Here is a 24173-nt window from a genome sequence, read left to right on the forward strand (position 1 = left end):
TTCAAATGTTTTAACTGCAGGAAGGTGCGTCACATTGAGAGTGGATATACAGCAGCTTGTACAGCGTACTGAGCCTCCGGGCTGGCTCTGCTGAGGCCAGTGCCTCTCCCATCGCGTCAACACATGTGACATGCCCTCATTTTCAACACCATTAATCTCAGAGGGGGGTTGAGAAAGGGAGGTGAAACGTGATGCAGTAGACTGAGCATTTGACTCAGCATTTTGTCTTGCCATTCATCTAGGGGACTTTGTAAATGGTGTGTGTCATCGCCTAACTGGATGTGCAGGTGAAGAAATGTGGAGCCAAAGTTACAGGACGTTGTAGTTCATCCCCGCCATCTCACCACCGTCGAAGCAAGGCACCCACAGCCAGTTCTATTTCTCTGAGATTGTTAAGGCAAGATGGCACAGATTACAGAATATTTATGGTATTATAATTTTACTACTATTGGCCTCAAGCAGACTGTTTAAGTTTTGCTGAAAAGCGTCCATTGTGGCTGCAAGTGCAACACGGCATAATGGAACTGAGAAGAAATTCCCTACATTTATACATCGTTTTTTATGAGTCACCATCAGGTGACCTGATTCACAGAAGTTGAATAAGACCCTGTCCTTTACTGACACAGTTTTTGGTGTTGTGAAAAGCCCTCTGAAATAGACTCGTGACAATTAAAACTTCAGCCTTAGTATTCCAGTCCCTTTCAAAAAGCTCTGTATGTCAACATGAGTCACTGGTTGTTTCCAAACAGTAGGGCCGTAACGGTACATGTATTTGTGTCAAACTGTTCGTACTGTACTTGGAAACACGCCTAACATGCTAACGCATCTAAAGCAACACCACCCGAGTTTGAACGTTAACGGGCATGACTAGAAAAAGCAATCTGGTGCAAACTACAATATTGTCATCGTTTAAAAAGAAAGAGCGTTTCCCTGACCATCGTGCTAAAGAAATAACCAACACCATTGGAGTTGAGTAAAATTGTTTAAGCTGCACTTTAGATATAAGTATGTTTTGCTTACTGCACTTTAACAAAGTGGGAAAGCTAAGTAAGTTCCTAGTAAAACTGAATCTGAGCAGGCTTTAAAGCTGACCAGCTGCACTATACTTTTTATTTTAATTGAGTAAAACTGTTAAAGCAGAAATGTATATTTATATTTTTCATACAAAAAAAAGTGTTAAAAAAAACAGCAGGATTTTATTTTTCACTTTTATATTTCTATTTTCATTCAAACAATGTGAAAAAGCAGGATTTTATATATATATATGTATATATATATATTTGTTTCATTCAAAAATTGTGTAAAAAGAGTTAACTGCTGTGGTGGTATGTTTTAATAAGGTTACCAATAAGTTAAAGATATTTAATAGTTGTCTATTTTTTTCATTACTGTACCGAAAAAAACCGAACCGTGACTTGTGTACCGAGGTACGTACGGAACCGAGATTTTTGTGTACCGTTACGCCCCTATAAAACAGGTAAGACTGTAATGTCAAAACTTCAAACAGGGATAGGTACCAAGGACCAGTTCTAAGTTATTTTTGGCTCCTGGTTGGTTGGAAACAAAATATTGATTAGATTTGGCAAATCTGGATCCCACAGATATAGAGTCTCTCTTCCCTCCAGTCAACAAGAAATGTATGCCATGAACCCGCAGCAAAAATAAATAGAGAAGGGGCACATTATAAAGATCACTAGTAGGGTAGTTCTCTAACGCTGCACAGACCCATATAAGCTCCACACCCCCACCCAAGAACCCTATTGCTGTGAGATGACAATGCTAACCATTGCACCACCATGCTGCCTGTTTCTGTTTTCGACTAGTGTGACACAAACATTTCTAATTCCTCCAGAGCGTTGCATCCAAAGGTCAGAATTTACTCAAAAAAGAGATGCTATCATTTCCAAAATTCTCGGTATGTTGTAACCAACATAATATTCTGCTTCAATCCATGTTTGTTGGTTATTAGCTTCAAAAACATTTTCATTGCAGTCAAAAAACGGTTGCCCTACTGCTTGCTGCCCACAAGGGAGGCACGCACCCAAATTTACGGGGCTGTCTAGCAGCAATCTAACAGCACCATAAGTCTCATTTACTCATTACAAAAAGTTGATTAATAAAAAGACTAACTCATTTAACCGAATGAATCACTTCATTCAAATTGAGGATTTTGTTTGAGCATTTTTTTTTAGGGTGATGATGTCATAAAATATGGCGACGGACATCTGAATCTCCATTAGAAAACCTCAGTAGAAGGTTTTAATTTAAAAAATACAGTAGTACACGTAATTATAACTGTTATTAATGGTAAACATGCTAAACGCAGCGTCCACTTACTCAGCTGTTCTTTTAGCTTTTGACCTTGTTCCACCTTCTTCAGCTACATTTATACATTTTGTTCACCTGCCTCTTAAATAGTTTTTAATGGTGACTAAAAAAGTCTGGAGCCCTCTAAAACCAATACCATTTAAGCTGACTGGTACTGATATTAGTATTAGTAAAATCCTGAAAACACCCATTGCTGCTCTTAAGTGTTTGAAAGAATCTGACATTTCTTCACACAGCACAGTGAAATATGCACCCGTCTACTGTACTTTCCCTCTCTCTCTGCCTCCATCTGTAACAAACACACATACATACTTTATATGTGCACACACCCAGACGCACACATGGTGCCATACTTTTGAACAGGTTTTCTCTCCGTCTCTCTACAGTATGGTAATTTTCTCCTGTTCAGTTTCTGGCACCTCTCCAGTGGTAATCACTAAGGGGAAATCACCCCTTGAAACACTTGTGAGTGTTTGGCCCTTAATTCATATTGCATGAAATGAGCATGCAGCTTTGTTCACAGAGGAAATAAATGCCATGCCTTCAGTAGAGCTTGTCTAATACAGTCCACAGATGGGAGCTCTAATAACTAATGCCGGGGCCAAGAGAATAAAACAACAATAAAACGGGACCTGTACCTGATCTGACAGTTATTTTTTTAGATTGAGACACCTGGTGATCTACTGACATGTAATATTTCCTGTACGGCGCAGTAACAGCACAGCTACACCTGCAGATTATCCTCGCTGAATTACTTGTTGTATTCTCAGCGCTAGCGTGAATATGTAGGTGCATTTCTGGTCGAATGACGCATGTTAGCTTAATGTCTACACTTTTTTTCATCTGCCCCACCTCCTAACAAAAATATCTGCCGCTTTAGCTGCTAAATGCTCCACCTTCCACACCAGCTTATTGCTAACTTTGTCTGTCTCTTGTCTGATGCTGAGCAGGGATAGCATGCAGTGGCTTCATCCATCTACATGACTCCCTTTCATTTTACACAGTCATGTTACAGTAAAGCTTGTGACATGTTTGAGGAATTATTTCCTGGTGACAAATTTTATTTATAATGAGAATGTCAGCTGACTGACAATAAGCTAATGTTCACAGTGATATGTCAAAACTACATTATAATGAGAAGATGATCAATTCAAAATATTTACAAAACCAAATTATTGTGATTTCAAGGCCATGAAAGTTGTTTTCCATGCTGTATTAAATTTACAGCAGCAAATGACAGTTATTTTAAATGCTGTCTCACGCTATAGAAACATAATGGTGATCATGGAGATCTCCATGGGCATCAGGGGAGAAATATTTTCAAACCTTACATAATTGGCTAAGGTTATCTGCTATAAATTAGGTCACACGTTTAAGTAGGTTATCATGTTCCTTAATGTTTTTGTTTTTCTTCTTCATATCACTGTGGCGCCATCAAATTCATTCCAATGACACCATCGACTCATCCACTCAGTCTGCCAGACGGGCACAAGCAATGGCAGCTGGAGCAGATTCAGCATCGCACCTGAATAAGAAGCTTCCTCCTGGTGAGCCTGAAATACCACAAGGCGCACGTGTCACTGGCACTGGAGCGAGTGGGTGTAATCATACTGGAATGAAGGAAGAACTTAAGGCATGTCAGCTGCATTCACAACAAGCAGGATAACATCCTCCTCCACCAGCAGCCCAAAAGAAACCCGGTACAGAAGGCTGCTTCTCTTTTCAGGTTGCAGAGAAAGAACTTTGAAAACCACACAAATTTTTACTGGACGAAGACATATTATAGAATTGCTTTAAGATTATACAATAATATGCCTCCTCTTAACAGATGTGAACTGATTGTTGTTTGAGAATGGCCATTAATAATGAATGGATGAACATGTAGAACATCTAGAGGCCCAACAGAAAAATTAAATTATGCATAGAGCCACAGGTCGGTGGTTTAGATTCACAGTTAAAGAATCATACTGATGTCCAGATTTCCTGGTGCAAGGCCCCAAATCAATAACCTGCTGATACGAGCTGCACATTATGAGGGAAATTTGCCATAATGCTGTTGAATACTACTAAAATGGTATTAGCTCGATACATAAACAGATATTAAAGTGTCCTCAGTTCTTCCTTTCTGCTGCTTTCAGCATTCTGCTAAAATACAACAAATTGCTTGATTAAAAAAACAAAATAAAACTGTTTCTAACTTTAACAAACAAAAGGCACCAATTTAAAAAAGTTAATATTCTACTGATACTCGCTTTAAACTAAACCAAAAAATTCTTGAGTGCAGTACTGCAGTCTTTCACAATGTGTTTATCCTTCAAGTTGACATTGGGATGATGATTAAAAAAAACCAAAGAAGCATATATTGTGCAGGCCTACCACTGATGAGAAAATGGAGCTGTGGAAGACCACTGACTTTCTCTGACTGCTGGCCTCAGCAACTGAGAGCTGCAACAATACCAACCAGATGTTTGCCCTCCAGAGTCAGGGGCACAGTACATCAGGACCAAACTAAGATGGCTGTGATGCCATTTTAACGATAGTGATGCCCTTTATGAGACGGTGCAACCTCGTGTCGTGTGGCACCTTGTCACCACCGTTGGCACGTGTCCATCAAGGGGATGTAGGTATTTAATAAAACAGGGATCAAGTTCAGCGAAAGAACTGTTCCCACAGTCGTAAAAAATGTGCTGGCCTTAAGAACGCAGGTTTAATGCTGAAGTAATATGTTACATGAATGCAACATGTTTATGCATGTAAGGCATTACCTATAAAATACCAAGATATACTATACACTTCCATTGCCACAAGTGTAGGTTAAAAGCTCATTTGCATTTGTCAGGTTTATTACACAAACGAGGGATTTGGGGGTCCTCTGGCAGAAAATTTTGAGCATCAGACACTTAATTTCTGGCATTATGGTGGATTTTTACGCACAGATTTGTACCTTTTCTGTATAAACTCATACTGGTACCTCATATCCAGTACCTGTACCCAAAGGTCCCTTTTTTTTGGTACTTTAATTTTTCTGTAATAACAATCAAGCTGCAGTCAGCAAGCAATTCTTCACCTCTGCTCTTTTCTAATCACACGAAAGAGCTAAGTCTCTGTCTGTTTGCTTGCCTTTGTGTGTTTGACAACTGACAAATACGTGGAATGAGTATGTAACTTAAAATATCCCAATCAAAACAGCAGTGATGCTGGGCTATTTCTAAAACACAATAGAAAAGAAAACAAACCAAATAGACTGAAACTATCTGCGCTGCAGCAAAAGTTTTGGCTCACTGGGAAGCCGACAAAGCTCCATACCGGCTTCTCGGCTTCGGGGCATTTTGCGGCGCTTCCACCTCCTTTCGGAATCTGGTGGCTCTGCTGAACTCCACTGTCTTCACTGCGAAGCGCCCCAAAGCTGGCCACAGAATTGCGCAGGCAGCTTTGGTGCTTCCACTTTGTGTTTGAACCTGGCGTTCTCACCAAGGTGTGCCCTTAGGTAACAAAATTTGGCACAGCAGTACCTTCGTAATTTGGTCGGTACTCTTAAAAGAGTTCGATACCCAACCCTAGTTAATTACTTTATTAAATGTCTTTAAGTTTGTCAAAAAAAAGTCCTCTGCTACTTTGTTTTTGTTGAAGGAGACAAATACACCTGTTCTACATATTGAGAGGAACATGTCCTCTTTGTCCCCTCCCCCCCGAAATCTCCACCTATGTTTACAACGGCTATTAAATTGCAACATGGAGGAATTGTCCTCCCACGATCTGTGTTTTCTTGCTGAGCCGCGGCAGAGGGAAACACCCTAAAAGTTGTTATGTAGGTTTGTTGCAGGGACAAAACAATTAAAAACCTACTCATGACTGCCAGCACCAAGGTACCTACTTCATCTAACTAATTCAAATTTCTGAAGCCTTATATTAGCTTAGACTGAACTTAAGAATACATTTTAACAGATATAAAGGATGGTGGATTTTGTCGGTCATCTCTTACAGCGTAGTAGCACTATTTAAGAATTGCTTGGTGGGGTGATTATGGCAACTTTTAATTCTTTAAATGTATATAACATGAGAAAATTGTATTAAGGTAGACTTTAAAAACTCCTAACCTTAAAAAAACTACTAGTGTTAAGTTTTGAAACTTACTATGACTGTTAACGTGACTGTGTGACATAATGGTACTGTTGCGTATAAAGATAATTGGAGTGTAAAGGGCAACGGTGGCACCACACTTAAGGAATGCACCGGATAAACCTGACTTGCAACCTACATTACAGTAACTCATTGTCCTTCCTTTATTACCTTAATGTCATGTTGACACTTAACCACAACAAAACAGACATGCAGGTGTGAGTGTGCCTGTTTGTAGTTTGACAAACAACATGAACATGCACAAACTCTTCCACGACTCATCTGTAAGTCCAACATTACAGTACAATGGTGCATCTCTCCAAGGTCCAGCAGCTGAGCAAGATTGTGAATTAAAGAGAAAGCTCCTGCTTAATAGTCAAACCCCCCAAAAAGCCCCACGATGGTCTCCCTTTCAGAGGAGAGTGAAACAGGCAGCTGTAGCCAAGTAAGAGGAAGGCAGGCGAAACAAAAAGCAGACATTGAACAGGGGAATGTTTGCTTGTGCCAGGTACAGTGCAGTAAACTCTACAGGGAGAATGGCCAGATCTGAGTGTTTCCCAGAGCTGTGGACAGCACTGAGTTGATGCCATGATAGTGTCCCATCAACAGTCTGACTGTGTTATCCTGCTGAAACTGGCTAATTTCTTTATAGACAGGCCAAGTTTCCAAACAAGTTATTTGTACTCACTGTGAAACAATTACCACCCACCATTCATTATACTGAAATGATGGCAAGGCACATGTCACGAACACCCTGAAAATGTGACATTTTCTTTCTTTTCTGTATGTAAAGGATCCCCATTAGCAGCACACAAGTGAGTGCTAATTGTTCTGGGAATGGTTGATTTAAATTTAACAAAACAGAAACAAAAAATGAAGCTAGCGCAGATGTGCCAAGAACTGCAGTTTCTCAAATGACCACTTGAGGCTGGCTCCAAAGCCAGTCAACCTTCATGGACACCCATGTTAAATTGCCCAACTTAACAGCAGATATAAACATGTTTCCAGCCTGGTACAAAAACAGCTTATTTCCCGGTTCACGACAACTGTACAGGGTGAGAATTCTTAGTTAACTCACCCGTTTAAATTTCATTAAGGCTTAAAGTTATGCATAATTAAGGACATGGTTGCTCTGAGCGAAAGGTGGGTGCTGTCCATGGACAAGTGGTTACCATGGTGACAACACTGCGCTGGTTAGGTACTGTAATCATAGCATAACCCTGGATTCACAGAGTTTAGAGACAGAGCACATTTAAGTGAGGAAAATAATACATCGTGCCTCATTGACTTTGTATTGTGTGAAGCAGGGGTCGCGTTAACCGGATATTCTCGGTCATTGACCGTTTTTTTACAACAATGACCGGAAAATCTGAAGGCCGTCGGTCATTTTGACCGGTTGCAATTACCACCCCTGCCCACTTGGCGGCGGAGTTTACAGTCAGTGGTTTAAGTGGCTGCTGTTTTCACACTGCAGAGAAAAAGTCATTCATCTGCTTCATGTAGCGTTGTTGACATAACGGCTTGACTGTCCACACCACAGGCAGCGCATTTCTCCACATCGACTCCACTCGTCTGTTCCCGTCAGTACTCGTTTTTTCACTTCAACAGGTCATTTTAAACATGGGTAAGTCCATATTTCAATCGTTTTTTATAACATAATAAGTTAATGATAATTAGTCATTGAATGTCCATGTATTGAGTGTGTTGGATAAACACTGAATGAATAGGGCATATTGTTCTGACCATTTTATTTATGTAGTTATGTCTGTAGGCTCGGTGACACAAAATTAAAATTGCAATGAAGTGATTAGGGTATTGAAAAATGTGTTCGGTTATGCACTGTTGTGTTATTTTAAATTATAAACACAGTATTTTCTCCTCACGTTCCCCATGCTGTTGTTATTTTATTTTGAAAATTGGCCGGATTCTCTTGTCTTTTCTGTGTCCGACTCCCTGTTTGTTACGATCCGCTTTATCCAGCTTAACAGAAGCACTCGCGGCACGGGTGTGTGGATGTGTGTTCTTTTTGTTCATGTCCTTATTAATGCACACTTTATAACTTGCTTGTTGGATTTATTAAAAACGAACAAATGAAAACTAAATGTCTTTGAATATCTTTATTATCATTTAAAAACGAAAATTAAAATGACCGGTAAAAATAGATTATGACCGGATTTTTACCACCCTGTCGGTCAAAATGACCGGCGACGAAAAAGTCTAGCGCAACCTCTGGTGTGAAGGTGCCCCCTTGTCATTTACGTCTGCTAGCAAACAACACAAAAATACCTCAAAGCTGCTTCATGGTGGGATGCCCTACCAGCATGGTAAAGAATCCATAATTAAGTTTTTATAAGCTGCCCGACAGAAAATCTGCACCAGCAGGAATATGTAGGAAAACTGTAGGATCCTGACACTCAGTATGCCGACGTGCAGCAAGTACTTTGTTATTTGGCCTGACAAACTGTAGAGGTTGAAGCTAACTAAACCATGTGAAGCCTAGTTTTGGTCTTGTAAGCTTAAATGATGATCTTACTTAGTGATTCGATCAAGTAGTTGTAAATATTAAAGCATTTCACTACTGGCCGTTCAGTGGGGTCATTTCTCCAAGATAAGCAAGATAGAGCGACAATTTTAAGTTTGTCAATTTTACTTTTCTTCTCTGGTAGATATGGGGTGCTAAGATAATCCTTTGACATACTGATATCTAATGTTTTTACCGAGCTAAGCCATTTTATTAGCATTTCAGCCCCCTCAGTGGGCATAGTTTTCAGAGTGTGACACATTGCGCTCTGTCTTTATTGGCCTATCTGTAGTTGTTGCTATTTCAGTGTGTTTTCATTACATGAAGGTTAATTGTAACATTTTAGTCGCCTAGAAAAAGTCTTATTTAGTGGTTGTGTTAATAGACCCTTAAGAGTCAGTTGTTTAGTTTTTCCACTGAGTGCATTTTGTTTATATGTTTTTAAGCCTATTTTCACTAGCATAAGTTAGCATCAGCATAGTCTCAGCATAGACTGTGATGCACTGTGCTAACAAAGCTGGCAGCTAGCGGTAAGGTTATCTCCACCCCCTCACCCAAATATGGTCACCTTTGGCTTAAAAAAAAATCTAAGATGGTGCTGGTTAAAACGCCAGATTAGAGACTTCAAGATGGCAGTCTAAAAACCAATGCGTGACATCAAGGTGGCTACGGCTACCTATGCAGGTAATGTTTGTTTAAACTGGCTGTGTTTTGAGACCTCGGTTTGATATAATTGATACTCATTTATGTTGTTTTAACAAATGCTGCCATACAAGAACTTTGCCTCAATGAAATAGTATAAAATTGTTAAAAAAATTAAATCAGAAACTGTCTGGTTAAAGAGTAAGTAAACATGATTAGCTACAAATCTGACATTCAGTGCCAGGTTTCAGTAATTGACCGTTTTCAGAAATTTTCTTTGGTACCAAAAAATATATTGAGGTTGGAAATCCCACACTATCTGCCTTTGAGATCTCTACTGCAGCCCCAACACAGCAGAGGTAAATAGTTACTCTGAATAATCCACATAGGATGCTGCAAAACAGTTTTCATGGGGGCAAGAAAGTTTGTGAAAGCTGTTCACAATTAATGTCATCACCATTATGGTAATGGAGACATTTATTCTACAGACAAAATTTCATTCACCTCCACTGTACTGGTGGCAGAAGTCTGAGGTTGACGTCTCAAAACATAGACAAGTGAAACCAAAATCTGCTGCATGACTAGACGAAACCTAAGAAAGGGAGAAATAAGTATGTTGTTTTTTGTGTGTGTAATTTGAGAAAGCTGACCCCTTAACATCCCATTTAATTATGAGTTTTATTCTCTCTTCTACTGGAAACAGAAATCATATTACACTTCCTGCCAAACACGTTTACCCTTTTTGCAGCGTCAGGTTCAGTATGATAAAATGTCTTTTTCTTTGAGCTGTCACTTGATCCTCGGTCGCCTCCTTTTACCTGCTGGGTCAGTGTGACGCTATACGTCATGCGTGGAACTGGAGGAGCCGTACCCCAAATAACAGAGAATCCGTGGGATGGTCTTTAAATGGAATAAAAGAAATGCTCTACAAAGGCCACAAATCATTTAGTTTTTCTCCACAGCAGGGCAGGAGGCGATGCCCAGTAAATGTGTGTTTTCTAGGTCACCACCATGATGACAGTTTTTAATTAATTATACATTTTAAGGGCTAAAACGTGTGTGAACATTACTGGATGTTTCTGGGATTTGAACATATATAGCAAGATAGACTGTACATGTTTTCCCTAAAAGTATATGATATAGTACACATAGTATGTACTTTGTTACATTCATTGTGTTAGCTGTAGTATCTGTGGGACATATTTTATAGAAGATTGGTTTTAGTGCTACACATGCTATTAAATCAAGAGGTAATTTAAAAGCAGACCCAATTTAGATAAAGCTATCTAATAATTTATTTGAGTTAATAATTAAAAAATGTTATCACAGAATTAACATCTAGACAGCAGAGCAAATGGATGCATTAACTAAAGCACAACCTAGGAAAAAAATAAATTTAAATTGCTAAAGTAATATTAATAAGGTCACTGCATTAAAATCCTCCGAACCATTTGGGCACCTATAAAAGAGGCTGACTTCTGGCTTTCTTTTTCTCTGTTTTCCATTCGCTTAACAGATCGTTTGTTACTGTTTACACTGCCTTTCGGGCATTTGGGTTATGAATTAAGTTATCAACAAAGTTATTAATGTTTTAAAGTCATAGTCGGCAGCGCCACTTCTCTGAATCATGGGTTCTGCTGACGTAAAAGTGTTTGTGGATGCATGTCTGTGTGTTTGCGAGAGAATAAAAAGTGTTATGTAAAAGGGCCCGGAATAACCCCCCCTCAACCAACACACACACACCCTTCACTCTTTTTGAGCCAACTATGCATGACCTACTTTGGGAACCTTTCAAGCTGAACAATTAACATTTTTTGAACATTTCTTCCTTTATGGCATCCTTTCCACAGAGGAACTGACAAGACAAACACGGGGGTTTTAACATAAGCACTTTGGCATGAATACTTGGGAAAACTCTAATTAATGAATGATAAAGGCATGCCTTGTTTGCTCAGTCAAGTATATCAGGATACAAGGGGAAGACAATAATACACTGGGAGAGAGAGTCGAGATGTGTTCTCTCTGCTTCCTCTCCACCAAAAATGAAATATAGATCTCATTGCTTTTTATAGCTCTGAGTGAATAATGTCCAACCAATGAATTAGACATCTGCCTGCATTTAGCTCTACAAACAATTCTTTTTTATTTATGACAATACTGATAGGCTCTTGTGACCCGTTATTGTTTGTAATTTGTGATTTAATATGTACATATTTCCCTGTAGTCACTCTATATTACTGATACCAGCATGTTGCTATATCATCTTAGATGATGGTGCATTATATTCAGCTTCTCCGCACAAAACCTATAAGCTCATGACTCAGGAGATCTTTAAGACCACTTATGAGAGATCTTTAAGTCTACAATGTAAACAAAGCGCTGCCATTCTGCTATATTATTTCACACAGCAGCACGCTGTAAAAATCAAGGCATTTATCACTAAACAGAAGCGTACACTATGCTTTGTTGCAGCTCTGGTATTTAGATTCCGCCTCCTTTATGCAGTTTGTTAATGACCTCAACAACAGAAGGGAATGTCAGCGGTAGGTAATGGAGAGTAGATCTCCAACTGCAGGACTGGCCTAGCGGAAATCTGGCCCTCTGTCACCAGACTGTGTTTCAGGAAGAAGTTCAAATGAGGACAAGACACGCATTCAAATCCCAGGAGCCCCAGCCAGCAGTAACCACACTTTTATTGGGGTGTCAAGTCCGGCCTAGAATGTGTGCTGTTGTTGTTGTTGTTGGCGGCGGCCGTGTTGTGTGCTTGTGTGTGTGTGTGTGTGTGTGTGCATGGCGCTGCGTGGGAGAGGCAGAGTGGAGACTTTTAACATGGTTTCTTTTCTGTGCAACAAAAGCATCCGATCATTGTGCCACACAATGTTCTTTTAAAAAGATTACATCCACTGTAGGCATTTACTCCTACGCTCTAATAGCGCACAGTAAAAAACATTTTCATTCATAAAGCTGCAACAGGGAGCTGGCTTTCACTGTGCCCTCGTGGGTATACCTGTTAAGATAGCATTTGTCGGATATTTAGATCAGATCTGTAACTTCCTTACATTTTGTATTTAAGCTTTCTTCTCTCTTTGTGTTAAAATCTAAGAAGTCAAATCTGACAAGCGTGACATTAAAATGAGTCAAAACTTTGAGCTACTGTAGTTATCCTCAAGCAGGAGGGAAAAAAAGAATAATTTTGGACAAGATTTGAGAACACAACAATATTGTGGTGCATGACAGAGCTGCTAGCAAAACCAAATCTGCTCTAAAAGCCAAAATGCTGACAGTGACCTTTACTTTCCCCTTAAAACTGCATAAATAGATTTTTTTGGCCAGTGGAACAAGCTGTAAAAAACACAACATTGACATATTATCACCTTATAAAGTTGTTGTGGTGAACTTGTTAGCAAAAAAAATGCCTATTTACACGTCCAGCAGACACAGAGCTCTGATTTGGTCTCCACCAACTCCTCAGGAGGATTGATTTAGGAGATTATTAAGGAAACAAATTCTTACTTAGCCGTGAGGTTGCAGATGCAGCCAACTGAAACTTCTCCTGTGTGCCAAGCATGTAGAAGAACTATGGTGGCTGATGCTTAAACACCAATGGCCCCATCTAGAAAAAGTGTGTCTGTTCTGGGCCACTGTAGAAACAACATGGCAAGGACCTGGAAGAGGTCCCGCTCCACATGTAAATATACAGGGCTCATTCTAGGGTAACAAAACATGAATCTTAGTTTCAAATTAATATTTTAAACCATTTTTGCCAGCATATCCCTCTAAATCCTGCACAATTGATGTTTAAATAATGGCCCAATTTTGAAAGATCTGTGTAGTTTTACTAACTAATGACTGATCTGCGTGATTTCATGCCAAAAATTGAACGAGTATGTCAGTCTCTGAGTTCCATTAATGATTCTGACCAAACTGAGGAAGTCTACGAGATCAATTTGTGTTGATTTTTTTGGCCAGCATAGCCCAGAAAAAAATAAAAATAAACTGAATTCCAATAAGAGGCTATGAAACAGCATTAAGCTTCATCACTGCAGGAGCAATGTGAAAATATCTCTAATGAGATCAAGATCAACCACAGATAATATCTCTGCACAATCTGCGAGCAGTTTACTAACTCCCTGCCTCATGCAGCCATTTAACCCCCTTTACCTAAAGAAATTCAAAAGTCTTTCTCTCTGCTAGAGCATTTTTACCTTGCAGCCAAGGTCTTGGATGTCTCAGAAGGAGCTTTTATGATCACCAAGCATTCATTTTTTGAGGATAAATTCTGTATTTTAAGAACCAGCAGACAGTAGAATTTCACCAGTCTGACCAGCTCTTACTACTCATACCTTGAATCCACTCTGCTTTACACAGCCTCCAATCCACCCACACCAACGAGTGATTGGCTGCCCAGAAGATAGAAAAGAACTGGATACTTGTGGGCTCTTTGTATTATTATATTTTTTTATCCATTCAGGTGTTTTATTCATTTAGACTTTTTCCAGTAGACTTTTATCTTTTTTTTCCATGCATAGATATTCATGCCATCCACACGAGAGGAGAAACACTGAACATATAAATAATTTCGTTCAACTATTTGTCTAATTTTAAGAGATATGGTTAAAAGCAGCGGGTTGGTTCAGGTGCTTCAAGGCTGTCCTTGGGCATGACAAATCCTATTATACCACAAATGTATTTTCAATGCTCAATCAGTATACAAGTACTTTTCTTCCCTCCATGAGCCAGACAATGTCACGCTCTTCTCTTTAAACTGATTCACAGGCTGAAATTCGACAAGTTTCCGTGCTTGATGTGAAAACACGGCTAATATGTGCCTGGGAGAACAAGCTGATTTTCATCACTTGCTGCTGGACTGGACTGTTGCACTGAAAGGCAGAGTTTGAACTGCCAAAGACACCTGTGCACAGACAGCGATTTATTCATGTGCTTGTCCCAAAGTGCTATGACAGCACCTCAGAAGACATTTTCAGTATATTTCAATTCACGTGTAACACATACATTGTAAAAAGGGATACACTTCGATAATTTTTAACATTGTTTAAATGTGTATTGTGGTATAGCATAGTTTTTTATTGACCATTTCAAAGCCATTTCTGGCTGTACTGTCTTGACAAATCCCACAACTAATATGGTGTTTGAAAAGGTTCCTCCTAGTTAGATGTTCTTAGTGTCACACAATTGTATTGCAGGGTTTTTGAGTAGAGCTCCAACAATTAATCGATTTGTCGTCAACTATCAAATTAATTGCCAACTAATTCGATAGTTCATTAATTGCATTGAGTTAATTTTGAAGAAAAAATGACCAAATTCTAGGTCTAGATTTTGGGGTAGATGCAAGGGACACATCCACCTAAATATTTAATTTGTATTTGTTAAAAATATGAAAGTAGCCAAGGACTTTTATTTTGACAAAATTGAAGACATTCATACCATATATTCATGCAGTATAGGCACAAATTGGTACAAGAAAAATTCACTAGAATGCAGAAAATTAAGTGTCTGATGCTCAAAATATTCCGGCAGAGCACCCCCCTATTCCCCGTTTCTTATGTTTCCGCCCTTAATGTTGAAATGAAACCTATTCCTTTGTTCTAAAATAGGAATAGTTTCTAGTTTCTTTACTCCTCTGTGACAATAAAAAGACAAAACAAGACATTTGAGGACGCCATCTTGGGCTTTTGGAAACACTGATTGACATTTTTCCCCATTTCCTGCAATTTTACAGACTAAACAACTATTCAATTACTAACTGATAATGAAACTAATTGCTAGTTACAGCCCTGTTGAGTTCTGCACTACCTACATTATATAGATTATATTGAAAATAACTGTTGGTTGAGACGAGCGTTCTAAATTCTCGTACAGTTTCAATCGCTCTGAAAAACATGAACTTTTCACCCAGTGTCCTCAACAAACCACCACATAGTCTGGATTAATCATAAAATACCTTTTGAGACACATATTGATAAATGAAAAAATGAAATAAATTCATGTCTTCTTTTGAAATGAAGCCTTACTACAATCTGAGGAATGTGCTGTATACTGTGAGCACATGATGACTTTAATCTTTAACTGGTTGAACCCAATTTATTCATTAAAGGTGGACAGCTCCCGCTGTCAATGCTGCGTTATTCTTCATCAATATATGGGCTGGAAGTCGCATACATTCAGTCACAAAAGTAATTGATTTATTATGTTTGTTAAACACTCTTTTGCAGAACCATCACCATATTAATACATCTCACTTAAGAGTGCATGAAATGACTCATACTCAATTACTGTGAGGTCTGCACTCACGATATCATCAACAAGAGTTTCTACACACTCAAAGGAGTACGCTAAGGAAGGTTTTTGTATGTTTTTCTAAAGCTGCCTGGCATTAATTTAATTGAATTGAATCGAGGAACTTCATGAAAAAAGAGATTTTTATCTTATAGTAGAGTGAAAGAGTGAACCTGTGACTTAAAGTTTGTCACCATGTGTGCTTTGGATAAACTTCAGCAGAATTATATGACGAATATATGATAGTAATTAAAAGAATAATACAAAGTTTAGACAGTGCACATGGGAATGCACATAATTAATACACTTGCATGCACCATAAGCAACATCTTTGCCAGATTAGTGTAGACAGCTGAGACCCACAGCCATTCCCCAACACCTTCACCTGTAACATCCTTTTCACAACCCAAACAAGCAGCTGCCTGCTTTATATAGTCAGGAACCCATAATGCACTGGGAGCCCCTGTGCATGCCTGGTGTTGGGATTTAATTGGATATTAGTATCCAGCAGTGTCTGAATTAATCAAATCATTTCCATCCATTAATTTAGTGGAGGAACATACAATTAAAGCCTTATTAGTGTGCTCTCAGGAGTATGCCTTTTCATCCCTCTGCAGAACATTGAGGGTTGGCCAGAGTCCAGTGCAAAGCATTCTCCTCGCTCGAATCTGGTGCTTCCTCATGATGGACACTCTGTTGATCTACAGCAACTGGCTGCGAGCTTAAAGCAAGGAAAATGTCAGCCTATAGCAAAGTGCTACATTTCCAATCGCTATAGAAAACGCTCAAAAAAAATTAATGAGAGCTTATCTAATGAAAAAAAAAACATTGTTGGCTTCTATTTTGAGTCTTCACCATTTGTCAGATTATGAAATTATTAGGTCAGGGGGCTGACAAGTTTTAGAGTAATTCTATTTGGTGAAACATTACTGTGAAAACCAGCACAAAAATGCCCTAAATAGGGTGAAAAGAGATTTGGAGATTTAGGCAGCGAGCAAACATAATCCAGCACACAAATGTAGGTCATTTTATGATAATTTCCATATTTTCATTTTTCATACAAATCAGACTTCTTTCATAACTACAGTGCACAGCTTTTTAAATAGTGTTGAGAAGAATAAATATGGGAATTTAGCATTTTTGTAATAAAAGAATCTCAGCATCCAAACCTCTAATCACGTACAATACACCATTCTGGCCACTAAGTTTGTCTCAGCATTAAGTTTAAATCAAACATCACATAAATACAACAATTCTGGTTAGGGTGACTCGTTCCCCCCCCTTTTCCTCCTCTCTTGTGAATCTGAGTTAAAACGTTTTTGCACAAAGTAATCCAGACTGCTCAGATGAGCAGCCATTTTTAATTAAAACCATTTACAGAGGAAACCAAAGTGAGAAAAAAAAGAGCCAAGGGATTTTACACTCTGTCATCCAAGGCTTCAGCGGATCAAAGAGTTTTAGTTGTGCTTTTTAATGGTTACGTAACATTTTTGCCTATGAAATATTGGGCCTGGGCACCATGTAGTCAGTCCAAAGCTCGACAGTACCACAGATTTCCTGCAGTGCATTTTCAGATTTCAGGCAGGATACAATAAGCTTATGTTTATGTCTAAGTATAGCTGTCAATCAATACAATACTACTGCTGTAACAGGACACTGAAAGTAGGCAGAAACCTCTGAAAAATGTTAGATTCTTGCATTCTACCCGAGATGTCTCTGTGTGTAGTGTATATGTGTGTATGTGCATACACGGTAATTGTATGTATGTTTGTATGTATGTATATATGTATGTATATGTGTGTTTGTGTCTGTCTGCTTTCTTGCCTGCCTGGCTGGCTGCCATGTGGCCCACCTCTTACTGTCATCCTGTCTGACATTAGGGCTAAGCTGGATCTCATTAGGACCAAGGTGGCAGTGATCCCGTCAACATCGCTTTGGCTCCTGCCATATGGGTTGCCTCCAAGGTAACGGGGCTGTATCAGTCTCCTCAGAGCTGCGAGCCTTGTTATAGCACATGCACACACACACGCAGGCGGAGTATCTACTCTCCAGCCCCGCATGTACTGTACATATAAAGCTGAGTAAACATGTCAAACAGAGAAGATGTAAAAAACACTGATGATAAAGTAATCAGGTCAGATCTGTGGGTGAGATGCAGGGTGAATAAATACAGACTCACACACAAAACATGCTTGCTTCACATGTCTGCCATGGGAAATATACTATAACAAGGGCAATCAATCTAGTGCGTTTTTATGAGCAGTGAATTAGGAGAACCGTAGCAGTTAATTCAGTCATCAGTTGAGCCACAGTTGACCAAAAGAGTTTAGTCTAATATCTTGTTGAATAATAAGGTTATGATAGATACATAAACTCTTCACATTAATGTTTAGTGAAACAACTCCCATTATCAGCAGTGTTTTGCATTTGCGACCTACAGTAAATCAGTTTGAGGCCGATGACCTACGTGAATAGACAAGTGATGATGTAACACAGATAAACTGACTTTTTTTTTTCGAGTTCCTTCCTCCAAACTTCTCCCCACAAACTGAATGACAACAGCTGAATAAAATGAAAATAGACAACTGAAAACAGCAGAGCAATCAGAGAGATCTGCGAAAGCTGGTTCCTACAAATGTAATCAGGAAAGCTTTTGATCTAATAAATTTCCATTCGGAGACTCTGTGCAACGTCACTTTCCAAAGTCGTTCTGGCATTGTCATGGTCAAGTCACACAGTCGGACATAGCGGAGCAACGTACATAGACATCCCAGCTGCAGCTCAAACGCTGTACTTCTCTTACAGCAAGCGAGTAAACAGGAAGTCATTTATGACTTGGTTTAGTGCTTCTTTGCACAAGCTCATAAAAAGTGTGAATTTATAACATCCCATGCATAAAGAGAGATAGCAATGTAGTTTATAAGAACAGCAGTAGACTCTCAATGCTGGTAATATAAACAAAAATCATATCACACCCAGATTCACCTGACCACAAACCTATCTCCTGATTTACAGTATGGAAACACCATCACTTCTCACAGTTAGGTGATTATACATACTTCTGTATTTTAGACAATGTTACCTTGTGTTTCACGGTCTGCATAATATTTTTGATTTTTACTGTTATTAACTGTGTTGTTGATATTTTGCTTTGTTTGGCTTCACATGCAACTAGGACACCAGAATACACTGGAAACACAACAACTGTGTCAAAGTTTCACTTTGCCAGATTGGTGGCTATTATAATTTTTTTTTCCCTTTGGCCTGTTTGTTTTGTTTCAGCCCCCACCCTCCCAAAAGCAACTGTTTATTTCATCAGTTTGGCAACAAAAGCATGTGATCAATCATTCATAATTTATGACGCTTCCAATGGCTCAGGGCCCATAAAAACAGATATTTGCATTACACAAGGTCTTAGCCAGACCTCCCGATAACAGACCAATAAATTTTGTTGTTGTACATACACACGGGCCCCCGATAAGAGGTAAACTTTGCCTCTGTGTTACAGTAGAACACAGGGCAGTGCTAGCAGGGATGATGTTGTGATCACATGCTACTATAACAATGACCTGGACCCCGTCCTTTAATTCCTGTTCCCCCAGCCAGCATCCCGCTGCCTTTCCCAAGCCCTGCTGTTATTATTTTTGCACAGTTCAAAGCAAACGCCCTAAGTCCCTTGTGCAATATGAGTCTGACTGTAACAAACTGGCGCTCCATCTATCTGATCCTCTAGAGAGGCGTGCTATTATACAGGTATACTGACAGAAAAAAACCCATTATTTAGGAAAAATGAAAACTGCTTCTCTATGTAAAGCTGAATTCTTATTCTTTCATATTCATCACAACTCAAGCCAGAGATCTGACAAAGATACACTGAGTGGCACTCACTCAGACTACATAGAGACATCTTCACTCTCCTTACCTCGACATGCTGTCCGTGATGCAGTTCTGACCCAGGTATCCCTCACCTCTGGCTGACAGTGACCCCTGTGACATGCCCGGCCGAGATTTCCATGACTCCATTAACGCCGTTACAGGCGAAATTAGATTCAACAAAGGGTTGGACTGGTCCCTCACATCATGCCGTGTGAAAGACATTGTTCCTTGCGCTCCAATCTGGTAATGGAATGAATGTCCACCGGAATTAACTCCAACAATGGCCGATGTGGGCATGCTGTTATTCTCTTGGTAATAGCTGCCATCAGTGGTCTCCTGCTTAACCCCTTTAGACAGGACATTGTTGGAGAACACATCGGGCTCATAGTTCCCATTTATAGAGGAGACAGGGGGTCCTAAGATACCAGAAAGACTGTATTCATCAATATTATTCCTCAGGGACAAATAGGTGGTCTCAGATGCAGGAAAGAGACCAAGAGATGGTGATTGCTCACCGTAGGGCTGTTGGTTCATACATCCCTCATTTTTGTTTGGCTCACTCTTAATCTGTGTGATAAAAGGTGTGCTACTCGCATTACATTTGGAGCTGCCTAAACACATGCTCCTGAAGTCAGTTCCAGGCTCGTTCTTAATGTACTTAACCATGCCCATCTGGTCTAAGCCGACGTTGAACACTTCCCCGTCTACCATCTCTACTTTAGGGAATTCAAAGTTCTTGAAGTCCGTATCTCTGGTCAGACCTGCTGCTTCTGGACTGTTGGTGTCATTCTGCACCAAACCCAGTCCACCAGCAGGACTGGACACAGGAAACCCACCTGAGGTGGGGTTCTGTGGGCTGCTGACAGCCATGGTTCCCCCTGTGGCCGGACTGGAGATGGAGGGCCTCGCAGTGTTGCAGTTGTTGGCAGTACCGGTACAGCTGCCACCTGTGGGGCTCGAGACGGATGACCTAATGTTACAGGTGGTGCTGCAGGACGGAGGCGATCTCACACTACTCATACTCTGGGGGCTGGACATGGGGGACCTCATGACGTTGAGCGGGCTGGTGAGAGGTGGTGAGCCCACTGTGCTGGACTCCACGGGGCTACATGTGGCTGAATTCCTGCGCTTGATGTGGGCCAGAGTAGCAGCACAAGACGTCTGGCTGACAGGACTACTGACGGACGAGCACACCGGTCCAAAACACGTAGGGGGACTGGTGGTTGAAGACACCATGTTGTTGCTGCCCCCGGGGCTAGAGATGGAGCTGGACGTCTGGGGGCTGCAGGACAGAGATGAGGCCAGCATTGTAGCTGAACTAACTGGAGTGCCAGCGCTGCATTCTCTGGGAGTGGTGCTGGGCTGCGGGAAACCAAATGGCTTTAACTTGGGGCTCTTTGTGGAACCACACTGGGCTTCCTCTAGAGCCCGTCCACACACTGGATACATCTTCCCAGGGCTGGTACTACCCCCATGCTGGCTAAAGGCAAAGTCTGCCTCCCTGGCAGCATTCATATACAGGCCCATAGACTCAGCCACAGTCTTGGAAAGCTCCTTGGAGTCCATTTCCTGCTTATGACCATGGACAGAGTTGTTGAAGTGTGGGAGAACAAATGGCTGGTTCTGGCTGAGCCGAAGCATTGGCTGCTCCTGCTTCTTTGTATTGTTGTCTTTGCAGTCGGTGGCCGGGCTTCCAGCAGGGCAGCTGACATTGACTATGTCCATCAGGATATCACTGCTAGTCAGACTTGAATCCTCTGTGCTGCAGCAGTTCTCCATGGTGCCGGGAACCTGCGACCATCTGTTCTCTGTATCGCTTCCGTCAAAGAAACTTTGGTATCTTTTGGTCTCCATTGCTGGCTCATTGATTCACCTGGTAAATGGAGAGAAGAAAAGAAACGAATGAGAAAAGTTCACAGCGCTGTTTTTACATGCTGCACGCAAGGCATTGATTCCGTAACAATAGTTGAGTGGCAGGTGCATAAAAGGTATTTACCTTCAGGCAGAGATTAGAGGTCTTGTGAGGCTTTATTATATATTCAAGAATATGCTAATGAATCTTAAATCTACAGTGTAAATATGGTCTTTTAGGTTTTGGATAGATGCCAAAGCAGTAACTTCTGCTTCAGCGGATAAAAACCTAATGAGGCATAAAAGTTAGGGCACAGAAAAAGGAGCTGTGTGAAGATGTAGAATGATTTTATCTACGAATAACACACTAGATTAAACTTATTTTGATATTATAATGACTTACTTTGAAAGAATACCAAGACAAAAGCACAAACTAGATGCTGTGTAAACAATATGTTAATATAAAGCAGTTCAAAGCCAGTCTGTACAGTATTTCCTCTCTCTCACAGATAACGTTCCTTATCGCTGCACTACAGGGATGTACAGTCTGATAACTTGGAGAGTACTGCAACGCAAGGGTTAATGTATCGCTGTGACGTCGCCTGGGCTTTTTGTTTAAATTCCCACCTCTGCTGCTCCTCTATTGGACAACTCAGCCAGAAGTCCACCAGCTTTATCGGACCCATTCATGGATTGGTCGGAAAGCTGTCACTCAATAGTTATTGCTCTTGCAGCCACAACATTGCTGCGACATAACTTAAAATGTTGCTTTAGCGGCTGGATCCGTCATGTGCAAAAGCAACATAAATCCTGGATATAATCACACACTTGGCCTAACAGCTTGCAGTGATAAGGCATTGCTTTTGGTGGTGTTTGAAGGTTCATTTCTTGCGGTGCGACGGTGCACTATTTGAAAGGGGGTCGCAGCTGTGGAGCAGCCAAAGACATCAGAGTTCAAGTTATTCACGTTGCCTGCAAAATATCCCATGCACGTTACGCGCACATCCATAAACACAACAAATAAAATACATGTCATAGTGACAGTTCCTCCTGTCTTGCTCCTGCCGTGATTGCTCTGCCTCTGTAGGACATGCAACTCGCATATCTCTCCATTTTGCGTTTGCGCAGGATAAATTCTAAAAGAAGATTTTCGCTGTATAGTTGCTGTTTAAGTTGTGATCAAAGTCAACTCATTGACAGCTTTTAAAATGGCACGACGGATGAAGTGCAGGAGGAGGAAAATATTAATTATTTAACTCATTTTTTGGAGAGAATTTGACAGCACTGGATATTTCTCAGCACCTCTTGACAGGTGCGCACAGCGATATAAAATCCACAAATATTGATAGTGATGGTGGTGATTGTGGTTATTTTTGTTGGTGCACAAAGTGCCTATGAACTTCTTGGCGACTTTTATAATGGAGCAGACACAGCCAGGGTTAACGGTCCCGGTGTAAAGTTATTAAATGTCTCTCCCACACGGCGACCGGAGCGAGGATGCTTGCATTATCTGACTGAACAGTCACAGTAGGGGAGTTTGCTTTCAGTATCACCTCAGACCCAAGCGCCCAAATTAAAACGTACAGTCAAACACTGGAGCTCCGTCCTTCCTTACCTTAATTACGACATTCAGAGTTGTCAGGTGGCCGTGTTGCTGGGCAGCGATAATCCAGAGGACGAAAAAAGACACGCAAAAAAGCAAAGTCAATAAATATCAACAAATGCGCTCTGCCCTCACTCTTTCCAATACATAGTTGTCAGTTTGACAGCTAGACACACACTGGAGAAGTCTACTGCGTATTATCACTAGTAATCCTCAACAGCGAGGAGCCAGTGCTCCTGACAGGACGAACGGCAGCGACGGGTCGGACGACAGCGGCAGATGATCTCACATTATGGCCGCAAATTTGCAAATTACCGATTCTGGGCCCTAGATAAAAAGAGTAATAAAAACAAACGAAAGGAGTCGGTCGGACTCAGTCAGAGCGACGTCATTTGTGCACATGGACCCTCCTACTGCAACGAGTGCAACACAAACTCCGAGGAGGGGGGGGGGAGGAGGAGAGGAGGAGGAGGAGGAGGTGGAGGAGGGGAGGAAGAGGGGAGGGGCTCAGCGCAGGTAGACAGAGCCGCCTGGAAATAGGGCACCGTGCTCAGCGCAGCGATGTTGGGAATAAACTCAGAGGGTAACAGCGAGCAGCAGTCTGCTTTAATTCAGTTAAAATATCCTCTGCAACTTTCTTCTGTCTCTCTGTCCTCTCCTCTCATCGGACTTTATCCTGCTTTTTCTCCCCCCCGCTCTTCCTTCATCTTTTCTAGTGCCACCTCTGAAAGTGTTTGCCACACGGAGCTCGTGCACAAGCATGCACGCGCACCCATAATTTTTAGATAAGAGGAGATAGAGCAGCAGCCTTCCCGGCCTCACTTTTTTTACACTTCACATGGATCTTATAAGAACCCCTGCAAATACTGAGAGAGGAGTCATTCTTACTGTAGGAGAGGATGTTGCCCTGTAACAATGTGACAGCAGCCGCCACTA

The 24173-nt window shown here is 40.7% G+C and overlaps 1 protein-coding gene across 1 annotated transcript in view; it reads right to left on the minus strand.

Annotated features, from left to right (window-relative positions):
- nr3c2 (nuclear receptor subfamily 3, group C, member 2) overlaps positions 1-23640 on the minus strand; it is a 93112-nt gene extending 69472 nt beyond the window's left edge. The window contains exons 1-2 of the mRNA XM_049572342.1: positions 23250-23640; positions 19830-21656 (exon numbers count right to left, since the gene is read on the minus strand). Of these exons, the coding sequence (XP_049428299.1) occupies positions 19830-21637 (1808 nt within the window). The 5' untranslated portion in view covers positions 21638-21656; positions 23250-23640. The remainder of the gene's footprint in view (positions 1-19829; positions 21657-23249) is intronic.
- Between the last annotated feature and the right edge of the window lie 533 nt (positions 23641-24173).

Source organism: Epinephelus fuscoguttatus, linkage group LG3, assembly GCF_011397635.1.
Source record: "Epinephelus fuscoguttatus linkage group LG3, E.fuscoguttatus.final_Chr_v1".
Lineage (NCBI taxonomy): Eukaryota > Metazoa > Chordata > Actinopteri > Perciformes > Serranidae > Epinephelus > Epinephelus fuscoguttatus.